General features: G+C 50.1%; 1 protein-coding gene across 6 annotated transcripts in view; it reads left to right on the top strand.

The window, feature by feature from the left end:
- The window catches only part of MICAL2 (microtubule associated monooxygenase, calponin and LIM domain containing 2), a 249,417-nt gene that overhangs the window by 166,045 nt on the left and 60,184 nt on the right, over positions 1–23,188 (top strand). For 5 of the 6 annotated variants that reach the window (XM_058446993.1, XM_058446991.1, XM_058446992.1 and 2 more), the window contains 4 exons: positions 5,891–6,092; positions 10,872–11,038; positions 17,074–17,151; positions 22,105–22,259. In XM_058446993.1, the coding sequence (XP_058302976.1) occupies positions 5,891–6,092; positions 10,872–11,038; positions 17,074–17,151; positions 22,105–22,259 (602 nt within the window). The remainder of the gene's footprint in view (positions 1–5,890; positions 6,093–10,871; positions 11,039–17,073; positions 17,152–22,104; positions 22,260–23,188) is intronic. The other variant, XM_058446989.1, reaches the window with a different exon arrangement.

Below are 23,188 nucleotides of genomic sequence, written 5' to 3'. Positions count from 1 at the left end.
ATGCCTTCCCCGCCCTTCTCTGGCTGGGCTCTGTAAATAAAAAAAAAAGAAAAAAAAAAGAAAAGGCGTATCCCTTGCAAGCTACATTTTCCAGCTCCCTTGAAACTGGCTTACTGTTAGTTTTGACTGCTGGACGCGCTGGTGCGGGGCTGAAGGGCAGGATCCAAGGGGAAGCCAGGGTGTCCCTCCAAGCTCCCTGCCTTGCAGCAGTGTTGTGGCCCCTGGGCTCTGTTGGCACCAGCTCTTCTCCTTGTCCCTCTGCTGTTGAGGGACAGTGGCCTGCTGCTGCTCTTCTCTGGGTTGCCTCATCATCCCTGCTTGGCTTTCAGCTCTTCCAGCACCATTGCAATTCATTTCCTGTCTGGATGCTTCTGTTGAACTCCCTGGCTTGGCCCTGTCTTCCTGACTGGATCCTGATCCTCTTAGTTTTGCTGCCTTCTTTCTCAACTTTTTTCTGCAGAGAGAACAGTGGACAGCGGCCAGAGGTGGCTCTGGCCATTAGGAGCTGTGTGACGTTGGACAAGTGTGATAACTCCTCCAAGCTTTGGTTTCCTTTCCTGCAAAGTGGGGTTAATAGCAGCACACAGGAGGCCTGTTGTGTTGTCATCTCCCTGGATTCTGGGGGTGAGTGGAAGAGTCTCAGACTTGAGTAGAAAGCAGCAGCAATTTCGCCAGCAGAACCAGGGAGCGCCATGCCTCTCCATAACCCTGTGGCAGGGGCCTGGCCAGTAAAGGGCCTCGGGACCTGGCTGCTGGGAGCCGTGTGTGAGGACAGACATTTCCCCAGACCCTGCCTGGCTCTGCCTTTCCCAGGCTCATAGGTAGGCCTTGGACCCAGCACTTAGGATTTTTGGAGTCTTATCTTTTGTCAGGGAGCAGGTATCTGACCAGAGCTGAGATGAGGCTGAGGTGCTCAGTTCTGGGCAAAGCTGCTTCGTGCCACAGGCTGGCAGCAGCTGCTCTGCGGGGTGCTGGATCCTTCTCACCCATGACTCCTATGTACCTCCTCTCCTGTCATCCTCCAGCCCCCATTAGAGTCCTTGATTCTCCAAATGAGCAAAGATGACTTCAGGCAAAGTCTTAAAGAGCAGCCAGCCTTGGGGAGGCAGCAAGAGGGCTGGTGGTGTGGGCATGAAGCACAGGTGAGCACACCTGGCTCTTCACCTGGGGCTGGCCACAGGTGCAGCTGCTCTGTGCCCAGCAGCCAGAGGCCCAGCTGTGGTGACACCCAGCACTGTGCACTCACTGGCTGGCCTGGTGGGCATTCTCTCTGGACTCCACTCTTTTCCACTCATCCAGTGAGGATGCTAATATCATTCTCTTAGGGCTGTTGGTATGCTAGGGTGGATGAAGGCATATGGACCCTCGATGAGTCAGTGTTGCTTTTGTTACTGTCGTTAGTATTATTTCCAGCATTTGTACCAGTGCCACTAGTATTACTACTGTTATACGCACACAGACGGAGCTGTCTGGGAATGAAAAGAGATATCTGGAAATAGCCACATGACTGGAGGAATTTCCTCATGGAGGTGGCACTGAACCCCATAAAACCCAGCAGCAGCCATGGCCTGAGTCTTAGACGGCAGAAGTTGCGGAGGAGCCTGGCCTCCTTTGGGGCTTTTTGCCTGGGCACATTGGCAAAAGGGGGCCCAGAGGAAGTACCAGCTTCTTTTTTACAGAGTCTACCTCAACACTGTTGCCCCCTGCCCTGATGTCTGGGTTCACTGTGAGAGACGCTGGCCCTGGCCCTGTGCTCTGAGAGGCCATCCGTCAGCCGTGCTCTCCACCCTCCTGGAGCCCAGGGAGCCAGGCTGAGCCCTGGCCTGTTCCATCCCTCCATGGAAGGAGGAAAGAGAAAAGCAGAACACTGGGTGTTCCTCACAGGTTTGGTCTGGGCTCACATGTTGGGGCTATGGGTCTGGTACCTCTGCAGCCTGGTGTAGCTGAGCTTGCCTCGGTCACCAGTAGCCACCTCATCCCACTAGGTCACCCTGGACTCCACCACTCTCTCCCCTCATCCCCAAGCCCAGTCATAGCAGTGCCTTTAACCCAAAGCTGCTGTTGCATGGAAGTCAGATCTCCCTCCCCTACTGCCTCTTCCATGCCTCACTCTTACATGCTTTATCTTATCATGTAGGTATTTGTGAACATGCCTTATCTCCCTTGTAAGACAGAAAGAGATCCTTGAAGGCAGGGATTGTGGTGGCAGGTTTATCCCCAAACCCCCAGCACAGGCCTGGATCTGAGGAGGACACAGCATCTATTGGATATACAAGCATTTGGGCACACAGCTCACAGGCACACAAGAAGTGAGGCATGGAGCTGGGTCTTTGCCACAGTCATTCTATGTAACAAGCCTCCCCAGTCTCGGTGGCATATGGCACCTATTTTCTTGCTCAGGAGTCTGTGGGTTGACTGGGTAGCTCTGCTTCAGGCTGTAGGTCTAAGGGCGAGGGAGGCCCCAAGGGATTGACTGGGTTGGCTCCAGGCTATAGCTTGGCTCCAGGTCTGTTCCATGTGCCCTCAATCAGGGACCCTGACTGAAGGGGTAGTGGCCACCTGCGACAAGTTCTTTTCATGGTAACCTAGCAGGAACATGAGTGACAGCCAACCGGCAGGCCCACTTAAAGCCTCTGCTCACATCCCATCCATGAGCTGCCATAGGTCAAAGCAAGCCTTGCCGCCAAGCTTCACGTCCATGGGGCAGGGCTATACACCCCACCAACCCCAGCGGGAAGGACTGCAAAGTCACAGCATAGAGCGCAACTCTATTATAGGGAGGGAGTAAAGAACTGGGGGCGCTTTCCAGCCAAAACTCCCAGCACAAAGGTCACGCACAACAGTGTCCATTCGTGGTTCTGCTGTGCTCACAGACATGCAGACTGATCCCCGTCCTCTGACAGAATATATGACCATGTGCTGGTGTCTTAACCTCTCTGTGCTTAAGTTTTCTCAGCAGGAAAATGAGGGTAATAACAATGCTTTTCTGAGAGGATTGGGTGAGATTTAATCCATGCAACAGCAGCTTTGGGTTAAAGGCACTGCTATGACTGGGCTTGGGGATGAGGGGAGAGAGTGGTGGAGTCCAGGGTGACCTAGTGGGATGAGGTGGCTACTGGTGGCCGAGGCAAGCTCAGCTACACCAGGCTGCAGAGGTACCAGACCCACAGCCCCAACACATTTAATACATGTCAAATGCTCAAACAATTCTTGGTATATATTGAGCACCCAATAAAAGTAAGCTGCTACTGCTTTTATTATGACTAATGCTGCCACCACCACCACCATCGCCATGTCATTATTATTATGTAGTGAAGCATCCGACTGTATTCCTCAAATGCCTTCCATCTCCAGTTACACTAACTTAGAAGTGTAGACACGTGCACACAGCAAGCATCTACATGCACCAGGGGCTACAAACTAGCAACCCACTTGCTCAGTCTGCCGCAGGCATGGTTTTTTTTTCTTTTTTTTTTTTGTTTTTTTTTGATGTGTCTGATATTTTAAGATGTGGTATTTCACATAAAAATCAAAATTTCTTGAGTCATCTTCACAGGTGGTAAATACAGTTAGGGAAGAGATTGTATCTCCCAGAGAGAACACATGGGTAAAAGATGAGAGAGCTCAGGTGGATGCAAGGAGAACCCAGGTGTTTAAGGGTTGGCTGGAATACTGGATGGCTAAGACGGCCAGCCACAGGGGCAGGGAGAGTAGGTGTCCCCAGGAGCAGGGACAGGGCAGGCTCAAGGACCGCAGGATGACTCCCAAAGTCCTGTGAATTGGACTTAGCAACAAGGAGGTCACTGTGGACTGTGCTGGGAGTAGTTTGGGAGTGGTGGAGGCACAGGCAGGATTATAGGAATAGGGGGGTTCATAAAGAAGAGGAGAGAGAGAAGAGTGTAGCCAACCCTTCCAGGAAGCTTGGCTGAGAAGGAAGAAGAAAGAGTAGGCTGGGGGCTGGGGGTGAGGACTGGGATTAAAATAAGTTTTCTTAAGACAGGAGACTTTCAGCATATTTAAATACAGACAGGAAAGATTCAGTAGACAAATGAGAACACAAGAATGACACTGTGGAGAGGGAGGAGGGAAGTGAGAGAGAGCCAAGTTCAGGTGAATGTTCCACCTTGGAGAGGAAAAATGACACCTGTTCTCTGGACACTGTCTCTGGAGATGAGGTCACCCAGCTAGTTAGTGGCCAATAGAGAGCTGGGCGCATTCACTCATGAACTCATTCAGCAGACACTCACTGAACGCCTACCGTTCACCAGGTACCACCCTAGCAACAAATGAAACAGACGAAAATCACTGCTTACATTCTAGTCATAGAAGAAAGGGACAATAAACAAAATGAAAAAGGAAATTGTATAGTTCATTGGAGGGTGAGACATGCTATGAATAAAAATCAAGGGAAGTGGAGAACACTGAGGCATGGGCTGCAATATTAAATAGGATGGTCAGGGCAGGTGACGTTCCACCAAGGACTTGAAGACAGCCAGTGAGTGAGTGAGGCCTGCATGGAAACGTCTGGGGATAACACCTTCCAGGCAGAAGCAAGAGCAGTGCAAGGGGTCTGAGAAGGGCATGTGCCCAGAGTGCTGGAGGAGCATCATGGAAGTGCCATGGTGAGGGCAGGGCAAGCCTGGGGCCAGTGCTAGGAGACAAGGTCACGGGACACACTGGGGACTACGTTATGTTGGACTTTGCAGGCCTTAGTAAGGCCTTCAGCTTTCACTCTGAGTTAATGAGGGGCCATTGGGGGATTTTAAGCAGAGGAGTGGAATGATCTCACTCAGGTTTTAACGGAATCACCCTGGCTGCTGTGTTGAGAATAGACTGGGGATGGGGCACAGCAAGGGGTCAGAGACGGAGGCCAGGCAGAGGCAGTTTCTATGATCCAAGCAAAAGACAATGGTGTCCGGACCGGGGGTGGGAAGCAGAGAGGCGGTGAGAGGGGTCTGGATTCCTGATGTGTTTTGAAGGTAGACCCATCAGGATTTGCTGATGGCTTGAATGAAGAATGAAAGGACAAGAGCAATCAAAGATGCTGGTGAGGTGTTGGCTGGGGCAACAGGAAGCTGAAGTTGCCATTTACTGAGAGGGGGAAGGCTGTGGGCAAGACATGTTGGGTGCGGCGAGAAGATGAAGAACTCCGTTCAGACTTGTTGAGTCTGATGTGTCTGTTAGACACTCAGATGGAGATGCAAGTGAGCAGTGGTCTATATAAATCTAGAATCAGGAATGTCCAGGCTGGAGATAGGAATCTGGGGGTCATTGTTGCCTAGGGTTATTTAAAGCCATGACACCAGATGAGGGTATCAAGAGCATGAGTGTAGACAGAGAAGAAAAGAGGTTCAGAGACTGAGTCCCGGGATCTTTCAGTGTTACAAGGTCAAGGGGAGAAGGTGGAGCCAGCAGAGGAAATGAAGGAGATAGCCAGTGAAGTAGGGGCTGGGGATTGGGCAGGCCTTGCCATCCTAGAAGCTGAGAGAGCTGTTTCTAGGACGGAGTGACCAGCTGGGTCAAAGGCTGCTGGTGTGTCAAATAGTCAAATAAGATGAGAACTGAGATGTTACCACTGGATTTAGCAATATGTTGGACGTTGCCATCTTGACAGCAGCAGTTCAGAGGCTGGGTAGCTGGGAATGGCCCCTCTGAACGTTTCAGAACCCTCCCTGTTGGCTAAATGGGATGATCTGTGCATTCGCGCCCTACATGTGGGAGATATGCCCTAAATGCCTGGGCATCTGGCGGGCTCGGGGGTGAGGGTTCCAGCAGTGGCACATTGGACAAGAAGGTCAGCTTTGGAGTATCTGAGTAGACCCCAGGCCTAGAGGGGCCCTGAGCCCCTGGAGGGGTACTGCTAGGCCATTCATTCGCACCATCTCTCTAGACCCTGCTCTCCTCTCAGCAGATGAGCCCACCTCCCCCAAGAGGCCGAAGAGCATCTCTGAGCCACAGCACAGTGATGTGGAAGGGGATGCCGCCTCTCCCCTGCCCTCCGAGTGGACCTCGGTGAGGATCAGCCCTGGGGAGGATGCAGCTGGACAGGATGTGCTGGCTGTGTGTGTCCTGGTCACCAGCGAGGACAGCAGGTATTCTCGGGCTGCTGCCAGATGGGGACAGAAGCGGGGTTGGAGGAAGGGAATCACATTTGGGATTGGGTCTCCTCTCTACTGGCTTGCAGTGTGGCCTCCCTGTACCTTCATTTCCTCATCTGTAAAATGGCAACAATCATAGCACCCATCTCAGAGGGAGTGGTAAGATATACAGAATTCATATGTATTAAGTGTATAGAACAGTGCCCACACATCATAAGCATGTAAGTGTTAGCAATTGTTATTTTCTCGGGAAGGGAAAGGGCCTGGCCCCGTGCTCTTCTCAGGAGGCAGTGTCATGCTGACTGTAGTGAGGTGTGCAGAATGGGTGTCACCTGTCTCTAGGGCCTGCCCACTGCAAGATGGTGATATACATGGGGCTGGGCAGGCTAGGATGCAGAGTGGGGAACATGAGGAGTGAAGCCCTGGTGCCTTAGGTGACTGTTTCTCAGAGCGCTGTCCTCATCACCTGCATCAGAAGCACCTGGAGTGGTTATTAGACATGCAGACTCCAGGACTCCCCCAGATGCACTGAATTCACTCAAGAGGTAAGTCAACAGCAGGTATTGATTGCTTATTATTTACTAGACTCTGAGGAAATAGCAGTGGCCAACACAAGACAAGGTCCTTGCTTTCCCATGGCTTTCATCACATTGGGAGCCATCTAGGAAGCAAGTTAAGTAGCTAAACAAGAAAAGCATCACATATGCGCCAGGTCGAGAAATAAAATAGACACATATGCTAGGGAGTGGCTGGCCAGCTGCCTTAGATTGGGTGGCCAGGAAAAGGCCTCTGTAGCAATTATTGATGCCCACAATAACGCTGAGAGTGACAAAGCAGCCCCAAAGCAAGTGACTTAAACCAACCACCATTCATTACACCATGATTGTGTAAAAAAGTAGACCAGAGTAAGCCAACCCTGACCAAGTAAGCCAGGTGCAGCTGGGCAGTTCTGGTCTTGGTGGGCTCACCTGTGTGTTTGGGCCAGTAGGGTTCTGCTCTGGAGCCTGAGTGTCAGCTGCGGTGAGAGAGGGCTACTGGGCCGTGGGTCTTTCATCCTCTAACCGGCAGCCCAGGCTTGTTCCCATGGCCTTAAGAGAAAGAGGGGAGGCACCCAAGATCTCCTGAGCCCCAGACTTGACAATGCACAGTGCTATTCCAGTTCCATCTGATTGGCTGCAGCATGTCACAAGGCCTGAACAGATTCAACAAGCGGGGAATAGGCTGCTGTCTTCAGGGGAAGAGCTGCAAAGCCCCCATTCCAAAGGGGCGTGGATTTAAGGGGAATGATTGCAACCATCTTTGCAGACAAATTCCCACAGCCTCCCGGAGGAGGTGACATTTAAGCTGAGAATTGGTTGGCAAGAAAGGACAGCCAAGGGAGAAGGGGAATGCAGGAAGTGACAACAGCTAGTGATAGGCCCCTGGGTGAGACTGAGCGTGTCTCAGAGGTAAGAGAAGGTCGGTGCGGCAGGTACACCCTGAGTGGGGAAAAGAATAAGAGATTACACCGGGAAGGAAGGCAGGAACAAGGCTTATAAGACAAGGTAAGGAGTTTAAATTGTGTTCTAGGTATCCAGTCATGCATCACTTAATAGCCGAGATATGTTCTAAGAAATGTGTTATCAGGTGATTCTGTCATTGTGTGAACATGATAGAGGGCATTTATGCAAACCTAGATAGGCAAGCTCACTTCACTCTTGGGCTATATGGTGTAACCTATTGCTCCCAGACTACAAACCTGCACACTGTGTTACTGTACTGAATACTATCAGCAATTGTAACACAATGGTAAGTATTTGTGAATCTAAATATATACAAACATAGAAAAGGTACAGTAAAAATACAGTATAAAATATAAAAAATGGCTCACCTATATAGGGCACTTACTATAAATGGAGCTCACAGGACTGGAAGTTGCTCTGGGTGAGTGAGTGGGTGAGTGGTGTGTGAGTGTGAAGGCCTAGGACATCACTGTACACTACTGTAGACTTTATCACACTGTGCCCTTAGGCTACTCTACATTTATTTGAAAAATATTTTTCTTTCTTCAATAATAAATTGGCTTACTGTAACTTTGTTACTTTCTAAACTTCTTAACTCTATTGTAGTAACACAGCTTAAAACACACACACATTGAATAGCTAGAAAAATATTTTCTTTCTTTATACCCTTATTCTATAAGCTTTTTTATTCTTTACTTCTTAACTGACTGGCAGCACTGTAGGTTTTAAACCAGCATCACCGCAAACACATGAGTGACACCTTTCCCTATGATGTTAACAAGGGCTGCGGCGTAAATAGGTGATAGGAATTTTTCCGCTCCATTATAATTTTATGGGACCACCATCAAATATGGGTTATATTGCTGACTAAAACATTATTATGAAAGACATGACTGTAATTCAAAGAATTTTTAAGTAGAAGAGTGACATCTCATTTACAGTTTTCACAGATCAGCAGGCCTCGCTTTGGGGAATGGATGAGGCAGGGGTATGTGAGGATAAAGGCAGGAAGAGCAGGTGGGAGCCTGCAGCTCGGGGTCAGGATGGGAGCGGTGGAGATGGATTTGCTAATGGACTGAATGAGAGGAAAAGAGAATTTCAGAGTGACTCTCAGAATTTTTCTAGAGTGACTGAATGGCTGGTATGGTCATTTCTAAAGTTATCTTGAGGTGGGGAAGATTTCAGAGAAGGTGCACGTTAGTGGAGAAAGTCAAGAGTTCTGTTTTGCACACTTTGGGTTTGAGATGCCGGTGTCTGTGTGGATGTCAGGTAAGCGGTCGAATATGTAAGTGTTCTGGGAGGCAGGGCTGGAGATGGTGATTTTAGAGGCTATTAAAGCCCAGGGCTCTGATGGGTTGTTTCCAGAGTAAGAATATCTTCCTGTAGACAAAGAAGAGCTGGGCTCAGAAGAGAGCTCTGGGGCATTTGAACAGTAGGCAAGTGGAGAAGGAGCTAGCAAAACCCACCGGGGAGCAAAGGAACCAGGAGATGGCAGGTGGTGGAAGCCAAGAGAAGAAAGTGTCTCAAGAGGGAGGGTTTGGTTCTCTGCGTCAGAGGCTGCTGGAGAGCACAGTCGGATATGTATAGAGAAATGACCTTTGGACTTTCCAACAGGAGGCTCATTGTTAACTTGGACAAAGTGGCCTCAGTGGAGTGAAGGAGTAGGTGTGGGAAGAACATGAGAGGAAAGCAGGGACTGCAGTTGTAGACAACTGCAATCAAGTCTTGATCATGCAGACTCTGGAATGGGGCTTGGGAACATAGGCTTGAGCATCCCACAGGTGATTCATTCTGATGCCCAGAGAAGGGAAATGACCTTCCCTGGATCACACAGCCTTCAGAGTCTTCTAAGCCTCAACGTAGGCAGGCCTGTTTCCATAAAAACAGGCAGAAACCCAACTCAAACTAGCTTCAGTAACAAAGGCAAATGCATTGGCTCGTCTGACTGGGAAGTCCAAGGGTGGTCCTCATTCAGGCAAGGCTGGAGCCAGAGTCTCAAATAGCCACTCTCCCTTCCTGCCTGTCTCTCTGCTGCTTTTACAGCCATTGGAAGAGAAGCTGTCTCCACACATGGAACTCAGCTACTGAGGGTCTCAGACCATATCCATAAATTCATGTCCTCAGGTCAGGATGCCAAGGCAGGCCTCCAACTGCCACTCCCACATCACATACTTCCCTCTGGGAACAATTGGTGAACAGGACTGGGGCACCATGACCGGCCAGGCTTGGGCACTCTGATAGATAGGGGGTCTGCCATAGACACAGGTGGACGAGTGGCAGTGACCTTGTGGAAGGAACCCTGCTGGATTTCCATGTACAGAGAGTGTGTGGATATATATAGTTTCACTAACACATCACTGCTTGACCAGTTTTGTACTTTCCCATCCTCAAACTGCGTGTGCTTGGGCTGCCCCTCTGTCTAGGACACCCTGCCTCCACTTCTTTGCCACTTGAATTCCAGTTATTTAAGGCCCATGTTAAATACTACCCACCCCTCACCCCCACCCAGGTAGAATTTTCCATTCCCTCATCCATTCCATGGGGAAGACAGCAGTATTTAAATGCCTGAAGTTTCGGGACCAAGTCCCTAATGATGAGCTTATGTGACCAGAGAGACCTTAGGAGTCATGCTCCGGGACAGGTGCAGGTGAGCAGAGCAGGCTTTCTTCAAACAGCTCCTCATGCATTGCTGGACCCCTTCTGCTCCGAGCCAAGCCTGTATTGTTCTGCTCTGGCTGCCATAACAAAGCGCCACAGATTGGGTGGCTTAAACAACAGAAATGTATTTTCTCACTGATTTGGAGGCTGGAAGTCTGAGATCAAGGTGTTGGCAGGGTTGGTTCCTACTGGGGGATTGGAGGGAAGGATCTGTTCCAGGCCTCCCTCTTTAGCTTGTAGATGGCGTCTTCCTGTTTGCATAGTTTTCCTTCTGTGCCTGTGTGTGCCCACATTTCCTTTTCTTAGAAAGATATCAGGTGTATGGGACAAGGGCCCAGCCTAATAACCTCATTTTACCTTAATGACCTCCTTAAAGGCCTTATCTCTAGATGCAGTCACATCTGAAGGTACTTTGGGTTAGGACTTCAGCATCTGAGTTTTCAGGAATGCAATTCAACCCATAACAAAGCCCGAAGCTGGGCTCCGGGCACACAGGACTAAGCCCAGGCCCCCCAGGTGCGCTGGAGGAGTGCTGGGCAGGACGCAGTGTGGGTGTGTTGGGGCGTGGGTTCCAGGCCCCCTGACTCACCCACCCACTCCTTCCTTGTTCCAGCTCTGACACAGAGTCTGACTGTGGCGGCAGCGAGGCCTCCCACACAGAGCCCTGTGAAGAGAAACCCCGGCGGCCAGGATTCCCGCGTCTACCTTACACCTCCCTGAGGGAGGCCCTGAGCAGGGCGGTCTCTCCACAGTGCCCTGAGGAGCCCAGAGCTGTGCACGGTAAGCAGAGAGCCCACTGGGCTTGATTCTGGGACGCGGGGAGGGAACAGAGACCCCCACAGCTGAATTTCCCACTTGGAGGACCAGGTGACAGGAAGCCTCGCCCTCAGCCTCCAAGGCAGTGGGGCTAGGACCTTTGAGGAGTGGGACGCAAGTGGCAGTGAGGGGATTTGAAGCAGGCCTGGCTTCCCTCTCAATGAGAAGCTTTGGAATCCCAGTGGGGAAGACGTCATGGGGCCTGGCCAGCTGTGGTTGGTCACAGGCCAGCAGGGATCAGGGGCCCGCAGGTCCCTCTTGCCTGGAGTGATCTCTCTCCTGCCTCCTGTGTGGGCACCTCCTTAGGGGCCCCTCCAGCATCCCATAGCCCCTGAGGCAAGGGAGCTGGGTCTGGCTGCTGTTGGACAACATGCAGCCCTGGACGGCACCATCTCCCCGGGACCACCTGCACAGCACCGGGGCCATTACGGGTGTTTGGGGCTTGTGGGATGCACCCAAACTTCTACATAATAATTAATGCACTTTTACTGCATACCTGTAATGGGCCAGGAATTTTCCCATACGTGTGGTCATCCCAGGATGACCCTGTGGGGTAACTAGTGCGAAGCCTGTTTCACAGGTGAGCAAACAGGCTGAGTGGTCTCCCAAAGTCTCAGCCAGTGCTGGTGACACCCTCCAGCCACCACCGCCCAAGCCCTGGCTTACTTAGAAGTAGCTGTCTTTAGCAGCCCAGCTTGTGTTTAATACAAAGTTGACCTGGAATTGAGTGTTTTGATTCAGTCAACAACTTGGGACCAAATCGTCTGATTTATGGGTAACTTCTGGACGAGCCTGGGAAGAAACAGGCTAACCTGACGGAAACTTGCTGCCCAATGGCCCCACAGCCTTAGTTGCCCTGGGAGAGCTGGAGCTCAACTTGTCCTGCATCGCCACCTGGTGGTCATGAGCAGAATTGCCACCTGGTCCGTGAAATGTTCTCAGGAGTGATGGTTTCCCAGGAAGATGAGGGCTGGGGCAGAAAGAACTCATATCGATATTTTTAAATCCTGGAATTGTTGAATTTACTCTATAAATGTTGAATTTTACCCTCATTTTTTTAAAAAGTGACACCTTTAAAAAAGGACAGATTATCATCCAAACACATTTGTTAAGTACCATTTGTGGGGCTGTGCAGAAAGGCTCAGCACTAGCACTGAACTGAGTACTCTCCTGTGCCCAGCTGGGTCCAGCCCCACCTCTGGTTACTGCGTGGCCTTGGTGTACCCTTCCATCCCCCTGGGCTCCAGCTCACCATTTCCAGATATGAAGTTGGCCTGCCTTTCTTCCCTTCCCTCCATTTCCCCTCCAGTTGCCAGAGGGTTTTAGGCAACTTACAAGAAAAACAGAAAACAAAATTGTACATCTATAAATATGAAAGATCAAGCCTGAAAATCAGGTCTAACAAAACCAGTTTAGGAGGCATAGACCCCAGAGAGGCAGACCATAATCCTAAACAGTTGCTCTAGTTGAATCATAAGTTTGATTCTGAGTTTTCTGGCTTCCAGCATTCAAAAGGAAACACAGAAAATCATTATTCTCATTGTTTATGAGAAAAACATATATTGGTTTGCAGCAGGTCTCAGAGTAGGCACAACTTCTCCTAATGCTTAACTCTATAGAGAGTTTCCGGCTCATACCAAATAGATGATATTGAGAAATGTGTTAGATCATGTCTTAACAGTTCCTCAGAAAATGCAGCCTTAGTATTCTCGAGGCTGTTTCTTACAGCAACCCTTGCTGGAAGGTGAGGGCATGACAAAAAAACATGACTCAGCGATAGCAGTTTTCTTAGCGGGATGGGGTTGTGTTGAGAGACTAGTTGGGTTGGGTAGTGAAGCCAAAGCATTTTGTTTCTGACAGGCCAGTTTAACTCCAGAATAAAATACAGAGTAGGTAAGTGGGTAGAATGCGTGACTCTCAAACAATTCTTTGTCGAGTTAGTCTTCATCAGTCATTGTTTTATCATTGCTAGGCAGACCACGTTGTACAGTTAAGCTCTCTGGTACAGGTCTAAGTGCTGTGCTTTGTGCTGCTGGTTATGGTAACCCCATCACTTTACCAAATAATGCAGGGTTGACCCCTTGTGTAGGTTTTATGGAGCTTCATTAACCACAATTCTCACCTGGATAAATGCCTCCAAGGTAGACCAAGGGAATGCCAGACAAGACCAGGATATTGCTTTGAAAAAACTCCTGGTTGCAGTGTGGAGTTAAAAAAAAAAAAAAAAAGACTCCAGGTTGGTCCAGCCATGCTCATAGAAGCATTATTCACATTAGCCAAAAGGGGGAAGCAAATCAAATGTTCAACAGACAAATGGATAAACAAAATGCAGTATATCCATACAGCAAAATGTTATTCAGACTTTAAAAGGAAGGGACTCTGACATGTGCTGCAGCTTAGATGAACCTGCAAAGCATGCTGCTAAGGGAAATAAGCCAGTCATAAAAGGACCAACATCAGTTTGGGATGAGGGCAGAGTTCTGGAGATGGGTGGTGGTGAGGTGGTGATGGCTGCACAGCAGGGTAAGTGTACTTAATGTCACTGAAATCTAGACTTAAAAATGTATAAGTAACAATTTTTATATTATGTATATTATTTTCCACAATTTTTAAAAAGATTTCGGGGACTACCTTGGCACATGAAAGAACTTATTACATCCTCAAAGTTCACAGAGCATGCCCAAGGGGATGGCCTGAAATACAGCTCACACCCTATGTCATGGAGGCTGCAGAAAGCCCCCGAAAACATCAGGGGCAGTGATTCTTGACAATCTTGTTTAAAAGGCAGATTCCCAGGTTCTCACCATCAGAAATTCAGATTGAGTGGGTCTGGAGTGGTGCCAAGTATGTGCATTCTGTGTAAGCATCCCCAGGGGCTTTGACACAGTGGGCCATGTTCTACACTTTGGGAATTTCAGAAATGCAGCTTTGTGGAAGGCCTGCCTAGATGAATTCATTGTAAAATCCACACCCAAGCAACTAAATGAATCGATCTAGCGCATCGGACTCTTGGCTATAAACTAATTAGATTTAGGAGAACAACCTGCCCCGAATTATTCTGACTTAGAGGAATTCGTATTTATCCATCTTTTTTCTGGCAATAATTTGATAACAGGATGCTCCAATGGAATATGGAGGACACTTAGCAGTTTGTAACAATGAAATGATATCATCAGCACCACATGGAAAAATACCCTCTCACTCCTTTTACAGTGGGCCATGCACTAAGATCTCTGAAAGTGCTCCTTTAAAATAAATAAACACACATAGAATATAAGCTAAAAAGAAGGGATCAGCCCACTTTATGCTGCTCAGCATTACTAGATGAAATCATTACTACTCACCCTGTCGTTCCCATTGTGGTAAAAATGTGTGCATGTGTGCTCTATTAACACCAGTGATGGAAAATCTCTCTTGAATTTTAGCCATTTCCAATAGGTTCCATTCCACAAAGTTATGAGCTAAGAAGAAGAAGCAATTAGAGCTTTATGCAACTTTTTTTTTTTGAGAAATGTCTTCATTAAGTGATTAAGAGGCTAGCTTTGGCCAGCAGGATGTAGCTGTGCTAAAGACCTGCTTGCTCCTTATGGAAAACATCCAGCCTGGAAAGCCCAGCCAGCCAGCAATTGGGAGGGTGGGCTATTCATCTCCTCATGGGGAGCCGGGAAGACTGTGTGCCCATCCACACAGGCTCCTCCTCAAACCCATGGGCTTGATTTTGAGAGCAGGCCTGTGGGATTGGGAACCCGCCAGACAGAGCAGACATGAAGCGCTTCCAAATGTAACCACCCGATGGGTTCTCCTTGCCTGCTGCCTAAACTGAGCTGATTTATCAAGACAGGGGAATTGCAATAGAAAAAGAGTTTAATTTACACAGAGCTGGCTGTACAGGAGACCAGAGTTTTATTATTACTTAAATCAGTCTCCCTGAAAACTCAGGGATCAGGGTTTTTAAAGATAATTTCTTGAGAAGGGGTTCGGAAAATGGGAAGTGCTGATTGGTCAGGTCAGAGATGAACTCATAGGGAGTCAAAGCTGTCCTCTTGCACTGAGTCAGTTCCTGAGTGGGGGCTAAAAGACCAGATGAGCCTGTTTATCAATCTAGGTGGTGCCAGTTGATCCTCTGAGTGCAGGGTCTGCAAAATATCCCAAGCACTGATCTTAGGCTTTACAATAGTGATGTTAGCCTCAAGATGCAATTTGGGAAGGTTCAGAATCTTGCAGCCTCCAGCTGCATGACTCTTAAACCACAATTTCTAATCTTGTGGCTAATTTGTTAGTCCCGCAAAGGCAGTCTCGTCCTCAGGCAGGAAGGGGGTTTGTCTGGGGAAAGGGCTGTTATCGTCTTTGTTTCCAAACTAAACTATAAACTAAGTTCCTCCCAAAGTTAGTTCAGCCTACGCCCAGGAATGAACAAAGACAGGGTGGAGGTTAGAAGCAAGATGGATTGGTTAAGTCAAATCTCTGTCACTGTCATAATTTTCTCAGTTATAATTTTTGCAAAGGCATTTTCGCAAATGGAGTAAGGGAGAGAGAGGAGCTGAAGGAGCTGGTCTTGAGGAAGGAAAGCCCCCAGGTAGTGACTGACACCTGTGCTCCACAGCCTGGCTGCTAAGAAGGAGTTCCACTGTGAGACCTGGCAGGGAGTGGAATATCTAGGACTGTTTCTAGACAGAAAGAAAGACTGACAGACTTTTTTTCTAGACAGAAAGAAAGAGGGCTGGGCTAGCTGGGCCTTGGATTTAGAGTCCTGGATTCAGACCCTCCCTGCGTCCATCTCCCACACCCACATCATGACCTTGGGCTTCCTTTCCGTTCATGCTTCCTGGCCCTGCCTGTGTGCACATTCAGATGTTCACCGTCCCCATCCTTTCTTTCCGGCAGTGATGGAGGCGAAGGGGCCTGAAGCCTGAGAATGCATCTGCAGGCCTTGCGTGGGAACAGGGAACACGTGGACCCCACTGCCCACTCTCACACCCTAAGTGACCAAGACCTGTTTTTCTTCTGCATGTGATGTTCATTTTGCTCAGCTAATCCTCAAGGCCCAGCTGGCAGAGGGGTCTTCCACAGGAAGTACAGTGTCCCGCAAATATGTTTCCCTTGGAACCAGGCCAAGGGAGGGCCACAGCAATGATGGTCCACAGCCTCAATTAAACCTGGTTTCCAAAGGGTTTGGGGGGCTCTGTGGGGAAAGGGGAGGCAGAGAGTAGAACTTCCTGCAGCTTCCTGGCTTCAATCAGAGCAGCTCCAGTTTTTAATGTATTACATATATGGAACATTGATGGCCCATGATGACCTCAGCTTTAAATAACTGTTCTGACATGAATGAATATGTGCATGTATGTATATACATATGCATGTATAGCTATGTCTACACATATACATATGCACATAGATGCATGTAGATGCTTACTGATGATCTTAGTAATGATAGTTCATAATTTCAGGCATTCTCTGAGGGTGGTACCTGTCCCATAGCAGGGTCTCAATAAATATTTGATGCCAGGTGTGGTGGCTTATGCCTGTAACCCCAGCACTTTGGGGGGCCGAGGTGGGAGGATCACTTGAGCCCAGGAGTTTGAGACCAACCTGGGCAACACAGTGGGACCCTGTCTCTATAAAAAATAAAAATTAAAAAAAATTATCTGCATGTGGTGGTGCATGCCTATAGTCCCAGCTACTCGGGAGCCTGAGGTGGGAGGATCATTTGAGCCCAAGAGCTCGAGGCTGCAGTGAGCCATGACCCCACCACTGCACTCCAGCCTGGGTGACAAACAAAAACACAAAAATATTTGATGTGTGAACAAATGAAAAGTTTGGTAGTGTGTGTTGTGGGGACAGGAGTATGGTGTGAGGGAAGGAGAGGGTTCAGTCTATTATAATCATTAGTCTATTGACTTGCAGTAATTGAGCTATAGGAGATAAATTCCTACTTACTCTACACATTTAATGGACACTTCCTCCCACCCCATCTTCCCTGTCCCTTTCTTTTTCCACAGCAGCTCTGCAACGGGCCAATAGCTTCCAGTCTCCAACCCCAAGCAAATACCAGAACTGGAGGAGAGAATTCCGATGGAGTGAGTCACTAGCTCTCTGGGGGTGGGAGGCTGGGGCTGGCAGAAGATCTCTGGTTAATTCTCAGGGGCAGCTGTTCTCATTCCTTACATGGTATCTCTCTGGCATGGCGTCCTGGTTGTCAGAGGCAAGAAATAAAAGGTTGACTTTATTTCCACTGCTGACTGGAGGCAGCCTTTTCCAAGGGACTCAAGATCTTCCCATCCCCCTTCACCCCTGGCTCAGGAATTATGGAGCCTTAGGATTCTACAGTTTCACCCAGACAGCGCCTTAGCCATCGTTGCCTCTAAGCTTTTTGAAATACAGATGAGTAAACTGAGGTTCAGGAACTCTATGATTTGATTCTGTACTCTGGAGTGAGACTGGGGCATCAGATTAATGGCTTCACACAAAGCAGGATGCTACACACAGACACACACACATCCACACACACATCCCTACACACACACACACACGCACACACACACGCGCACACACACACACACACACACCCCTGCTCCTTTTTCTGAGTCACCCTTGGTCCCAGCGTCCTGGGGAAGAGCAGGGCTGAGGCAGGTGCTGAGGCAGCAGGCCCCGCCAGGGGGCGCAGTGAGCACACACAGTCTCACAGCGTCTAGGCAGGCCGGGGATCCAGGGACTGCAGCACTTACTGAGCAGAGTTACCTCCTCAGGCCCTGAGTGAGAGGCAGAGACTCTTCATCCAGTTCCAGGCTCATCCCTGCCTTCCACCTCCCCCCACACCCACTCCCTCTCCGGCCTCACCCTAGGAGAGGAGGACCCAGAAAGGCTTTGGCTTAGACAGGGGTTTCTACCAAGAAATGTTGTTGCAGTTGGAACTGAGCCCTGGTCTTCCTTCATTCTGAGTCAAGGCTCCCAGCCAGTGAGTCATTCCCCCACCATCCCCAGACCCACCACCCTCACACCAGGTCAGGCTGGGACAGGGGCACCTTGGGAGCAGGACCCAGGGCTGCACTCTTGGGCAGGCCACTTCATCTGGGGACAGCCTAGAGTGACTCCTGAATCCTCTGACAGCCCCCAGCAGTGACAGCAGAGGGCAGAGGAGCTAGCATTGCCACACATGGGTCATCGCCTTTACTGCCCTGCTCTGGCCCTCCCTGAGTCCCTGGAAGCCTGCTGCCCAGGCCTGGACTGCATGGGTGTAGGGTCCATCCCAAGGCTTCCAGCCCACTTTACTGTGTGCCACTAGTGTGGGGGCTCAGTCCCTCCTCAGGAAGCTCCCAGCCTGGGGTGGGAGCAGGGAGGCTGGTGGGAGACCCTCCCAGTAGGGCTGGGTCACTGGGGGAGCTGCAGGAACAAGAGGACTGCTGAACAGCCCCATGGTGTCTGGGGTGGGCCTGGAAAACTCAGCCTTTAGTTATCAAGGAGTATTGCACAGTGTTTCTCGAGAGTATACGAAAGCTTCTTTGAGCGCAGGGCTTGAGTTTTGATTATTTCAATCAGCCTAGTGTCTAGCATGGTCTGGCCCAGAAGAGGAACCCAATCCTTGTTTGCTGAATCAATGAATGAAGTAAGGAACCAAGGAGCAAGCTGGCTGGACTGAGTGCAAAGGGAGCTCATGGATTCAGGCCTCTCAGGCTGCCGCCCCTAGAGGGCGCTCCAAGACTTTGAGAGGGATTTGAGCCTTGCAAAACCTCCAAGTTCTGGGAAGCGGCACCGTGGAGTCCCAGACTCCCGAAAATCCCCGGAGCTGAAAGCCACGAGAGCCATCTTTTTTATTGTCTTTACTTTGCCCAAAAGAAAACCTCAGGGGGCAGGGCTGGCCTTGCCATTGGAAGCAGAGTGCGTGGTACCATCCCTCCTGTCCAGAGGCATTACTGCCCCATCACAGCTGGTTCTGGCCCCAAGCCCTGGGTGGGAGGGCCGGAGGGGCTACGTGGCTTCCCTGGGCACCCTCCCCAGCTGATCATGCTGCCAGATGACCTCTAGGATCTACGAGAAAGGTTGCTGCTGCCAGAGGGCCCAGACAGGAGGTAGCACAAGCGCCTGACCCAGAGGCATCCTGGATGCTGAAACTCAGGCCCTGGTGTGCGCATCAGCCTCCTTCACACAAAGTAACCCTAAGGGCCAGCTGCACGTGTGACTGAGACCCCTGCAGAAGGCAGGGCAGCCCCGGGTGGGCCATACCAAGGTTTCAAGGAAACGGCCAGCAGCGGGGGATGTGAGTTGGCCAGTGAGGAGCTCTTGGCCCAAGAGTTGGAGAACTCCTGGCTGGGTAGAGTGTGCAGCCCCCTCTGGAATGGGCCAGGGCTTCAGCAATGTCTTTACTGGACGCGGCTTGAGTGCGTGAGAGGGTGGGAAACTAATGGAGTTCATATTTTGCCGACAACTAGCTTTTACTTTGTGTCCTGTGCCACTGGGCACCTCTTTTTTTTTTTTTTTTTTTTTTCCTTGAGATGGAGTCTCACTCTGTCACCCAGACTGGAGTGCAGTGGCGTGATCTCGGCTCGCTGCAATCTCCGCCTCCCAGGTTCAAGTGATCCTCCCACCTCAGCCTCTCGAGTAGCTGGGACCACAGGCACGCACCACCATGCCTGGCTAATTTTTGTATTTTTGGTAAAGACAAGGTTTTGCCGTGTTGGCCAGACTGGTCTTGAACTCCTGAGTTCAAGTGATCCATCCACCTTGGCCTCCAAAAGTGCTGTGATTACAGGTGTGAGGCACCACGCCTGGGCAACTGGCAGTCTCTTTTTAGCCCATGTTATCTGCTCAACCACCCAATGAAGCTGCACCAGACAGCCCACTTTTTGGATGAGAAGACAGGGGTTAAGTAACTTGCTCAGAGCCAGGCAGCTGTATGCGTGTGAAGGGGTGGACTTCCAGGTTCCCCTCCACCATCTTCTGAGAGAACCCCAAGACACAGTGGGCATCAGGAAGGGGAGGTTTCCCATCACCTCTCTCCCCAGGCTGTGCCCACCTCCCAAGCAGTAGCTTGAATGGCACCCCAGGGACAAGGGGCTCGGCCTGAGCTGGGGCTTTGCTTCCCCCATCTCCTCAAGCCCTGCTGGAGTTCCATCTTGAAGGCAGTGCATGAGGACCACGTGTGGAGAGAAAGAGACCCCCCCTAGCAGGGGTGGGAGCAACTTCTGGGTCATGACCTCCTGAGCCCTGAGGCGTTTCTGTCAGGCTTGGTTCATGAGGTGGCCCTGGCTTCATGTCAGGAAGTCCCTGAGGGATCCTCAGGGGGAACAAAAAGGCAGTCTGTTGAGCTGAGGGGACTTGAGGCAAGTAAAGGAGTTTGATTCAGAAGATGGCAGAGAGGGAGAATGAGGGTGCAAGGAGGAAGGGAAGAAGGAATTTGGCAGGAATTTGGCAAGCCGAGGACAAGGACGGGAAGCAAGGCAAGGACTGACTCACAACTTTTGCCTTTTTAGGCTTGAACCTTCTAATCGTGGGCTGCGATGGGGGTGTGGTAGTGGGAGGCAGGCCAGCCGCTTCCCCGGCAGCTCCTTCCTGCCGCCCTCAGATCAGATCTGTTCCCAGAATTACCTTTTCCCTCCGAAGCTTTCTGTGAGGCCTCCCTCTGGGAGCTTGCTGACTGTGTGCGTGTGGTACCGTCTGTTCAGAGCCCACGGCTGGGACACACGGTCGCACATGTTCGCATTGATGTATGGGGGAAGCCAGGACAGAATATTGAGAATGGTGTGGCCCCGCGGGGGTGGAGGGGACTCAATGGGACTCTTCTTGGGATGGGGCTTGGGTTTGGCCTGGCCTGCGTGGGTCCCTGAGGAAGAGCTTGTCACTCAGAGCTTTGGGGAAACTAAGACCAGGGGATTGTGTTGCGCCGGATGAAACGCTGAAAGAAGCGGATGAAAATCTGAAGGCTAGACACCCTGGAGGAAAATCTGAATGGGTCAGCTGAGCAGCCAGAAGCAGGCAGTTGAATAAGAGAGTGGACTCGTTCCACGTGGCGGTCCTGGAAAGTTTCTGGGGGACATCCCTATGTGCTACCATGGTTCATGGGAGAGCTGGTTGGGCTGAGGGTAGGTACTGAGAGGGCAGATCTGAAAAGGTGCATGGCATTTTACTGAATCAATTTGAGGACAAGTGATCTCAAATGACCCAATATGGAGACAAAATGTTTGAGATTTTAGATTTAAGGTTGCCATGCTTGAGGGGAGGAAGGGGAGAGGAAGAGAAGGAGGGGAGAGGGAGAGGAAGAGAGTGCGTACATGTGAGCTTGGTTGATCTTACAGTAGGTTATGACTGTCAGAATTCTGCTCTAAGCAGACTAGATGATCTCAGCCCCCCACAGCACTGAACCAGGCCTGTCCTTCAGGGCCCTGCCCCACTCCTTTCACCTCCATCTCTGAGTAGCCACACTGTATCCTGATTGTTCCCTGACCAACAGGAGCTTGGCATGGGCCCACTCCATATCCTTCAAATGATTTGATACTCACTGTAACCTCCCTCTCTTGTGTTCTCTTAAAATCTCAAAAGACTCTTCCTGTCTGAGAGCCTCTTGGCACACGTGTGAGAAGAAAGCCCATCTCATTAGTCATGGATGTCTATCCTGTCTGTGCCCATGGCTAAGGGTCCAGCATCTCGTGGGAAGAAAACTCGGGTGGTTTATTGACTGAGTGATTTAACATAGCCCAGCTCCCAGCCACAATGGTTTTAGGATGCTCTTTGGAGGCAGATGAGCATTTCTAAGAAATGTTCTGGAAATGGCCTGATACGTCTCTCAAGAGCATCCTCTTGAAACGCAATGGTTATTAGACTTCTCACCCTGGGACTTTCTTTGCCCCACGGGACCCTGCCACTGCTCTACCCATTCCTCTGAGTCCCACGCCTTGGGCACCAGGAACCTCTGAGTCAGGCTCTGACATCTTCCTCTTTCTGACTGTTTATAGAATTGGAGCTTCACTTAAAGCCTCCTCTTTTCTTGATAAAATAATAACACCTTTGTAATGAAGAGTGTGTTCTTTCCTTGGTAGGTTTGACGCCAGTGAACAAAAGAACTATGTCACCTCCTAAGGACCCTTCTCCTTCTCTTCCTCTTCCTTCATTGTCTTCTCATTCATCTTCCCCACCATCTTCCTCTTCAACCAGTGTTTCTGGGAATGCTCCAGATGGTTCCTCCCCACCTCAGGTGAGTGTCCCCGAGGGTCCTGCCCAGGTGTCAGGAAGCTGAGCTACCTGTACTCTTTGCACCTTCCACACTTATCTCTGGATTCCACGTGCTTACAGGTCAACCTAAGTGCAAAGCCAGTGCCAGAAGATACTCTGTTAAGGGTCTACCCCAGATGCCTTCATGTATACCTTTCACAAAAGCTCCTGCTGCTCCTTCACAGCCATCCCTGAGGACACAGTCATTCCCTCAGCAAACTTTACAGGGTTTAGACTCCATGCCAGGTCTCCATGAGATACAGAGCTGCTAGGACACCTTTCCCTTGAGAACTTGCAAAGGGCATTGAGGAATTTGCAGCTGTAGGATGGCAGGCACAGAAGTGAGGGTCCCTTTGGTAGCATCCAAGAACCTTGGAAGCAACATTTCCCTTGAATATAAAATGTCATCATTGGTATGCAGGCTGGACTCTTTCCTTCTGTTTGTATTTATCAAGCCTCTGTTACCTGCCAGGCCTGTTCTAGATTCTGGAAAGTAGAATGCACAAGACAGAAAAGATGGGTGCTCCGGTGAAGCCCCTGTGCTACGACCTGCCCTTCAGGCACCAGAGCTCTTGGGAGGGCACAGCCACCCCTAGAGTCCACTCATGTTCCCTCTTTGTCAAGGGCCAAGTTCCTGCATGCTAGAAATAGCTACTTTCTCAATGGTGCAAGGTGGGAGGTTAAAAAGGGTCATTGGAAGGTCTTAAGGGCCATCCTTGTGCCACCACAGCTTCAGCCCAGAGAGTGACTGTCGCTTCTTACTTTGATGGCCTCCAAGGAAGGAGCCTTGGTTTCTTGGTTGTTGGAGGAACATGCCTATGGGTGGATCATGCCTTTTAGTAGAGACAATGGCTGAGCAAGCAAATGAGGAGCTCGTCTTCCCCTATGTGCCTGGCCACCCACAGAGGCCCA

This window comes from Hylobates moloch, unplaced genomic scaffold (assembly GCF_009828535.3).
Source record: "Hylobates moloch isolate HMO894 unplaced genomic scaffold, HMol_V3 SCAFFOLD_11, whole genome shotgun sequence".
Lineage (NCBI taxonomy): Eukaryota > Metazoa > Chordata > Mammalia > Primates > Hylobatidae > Hylobates > Hylobates moloch.
This window is presented reverse-complemented; position numbering and strand designations above follow the sequence as displayed.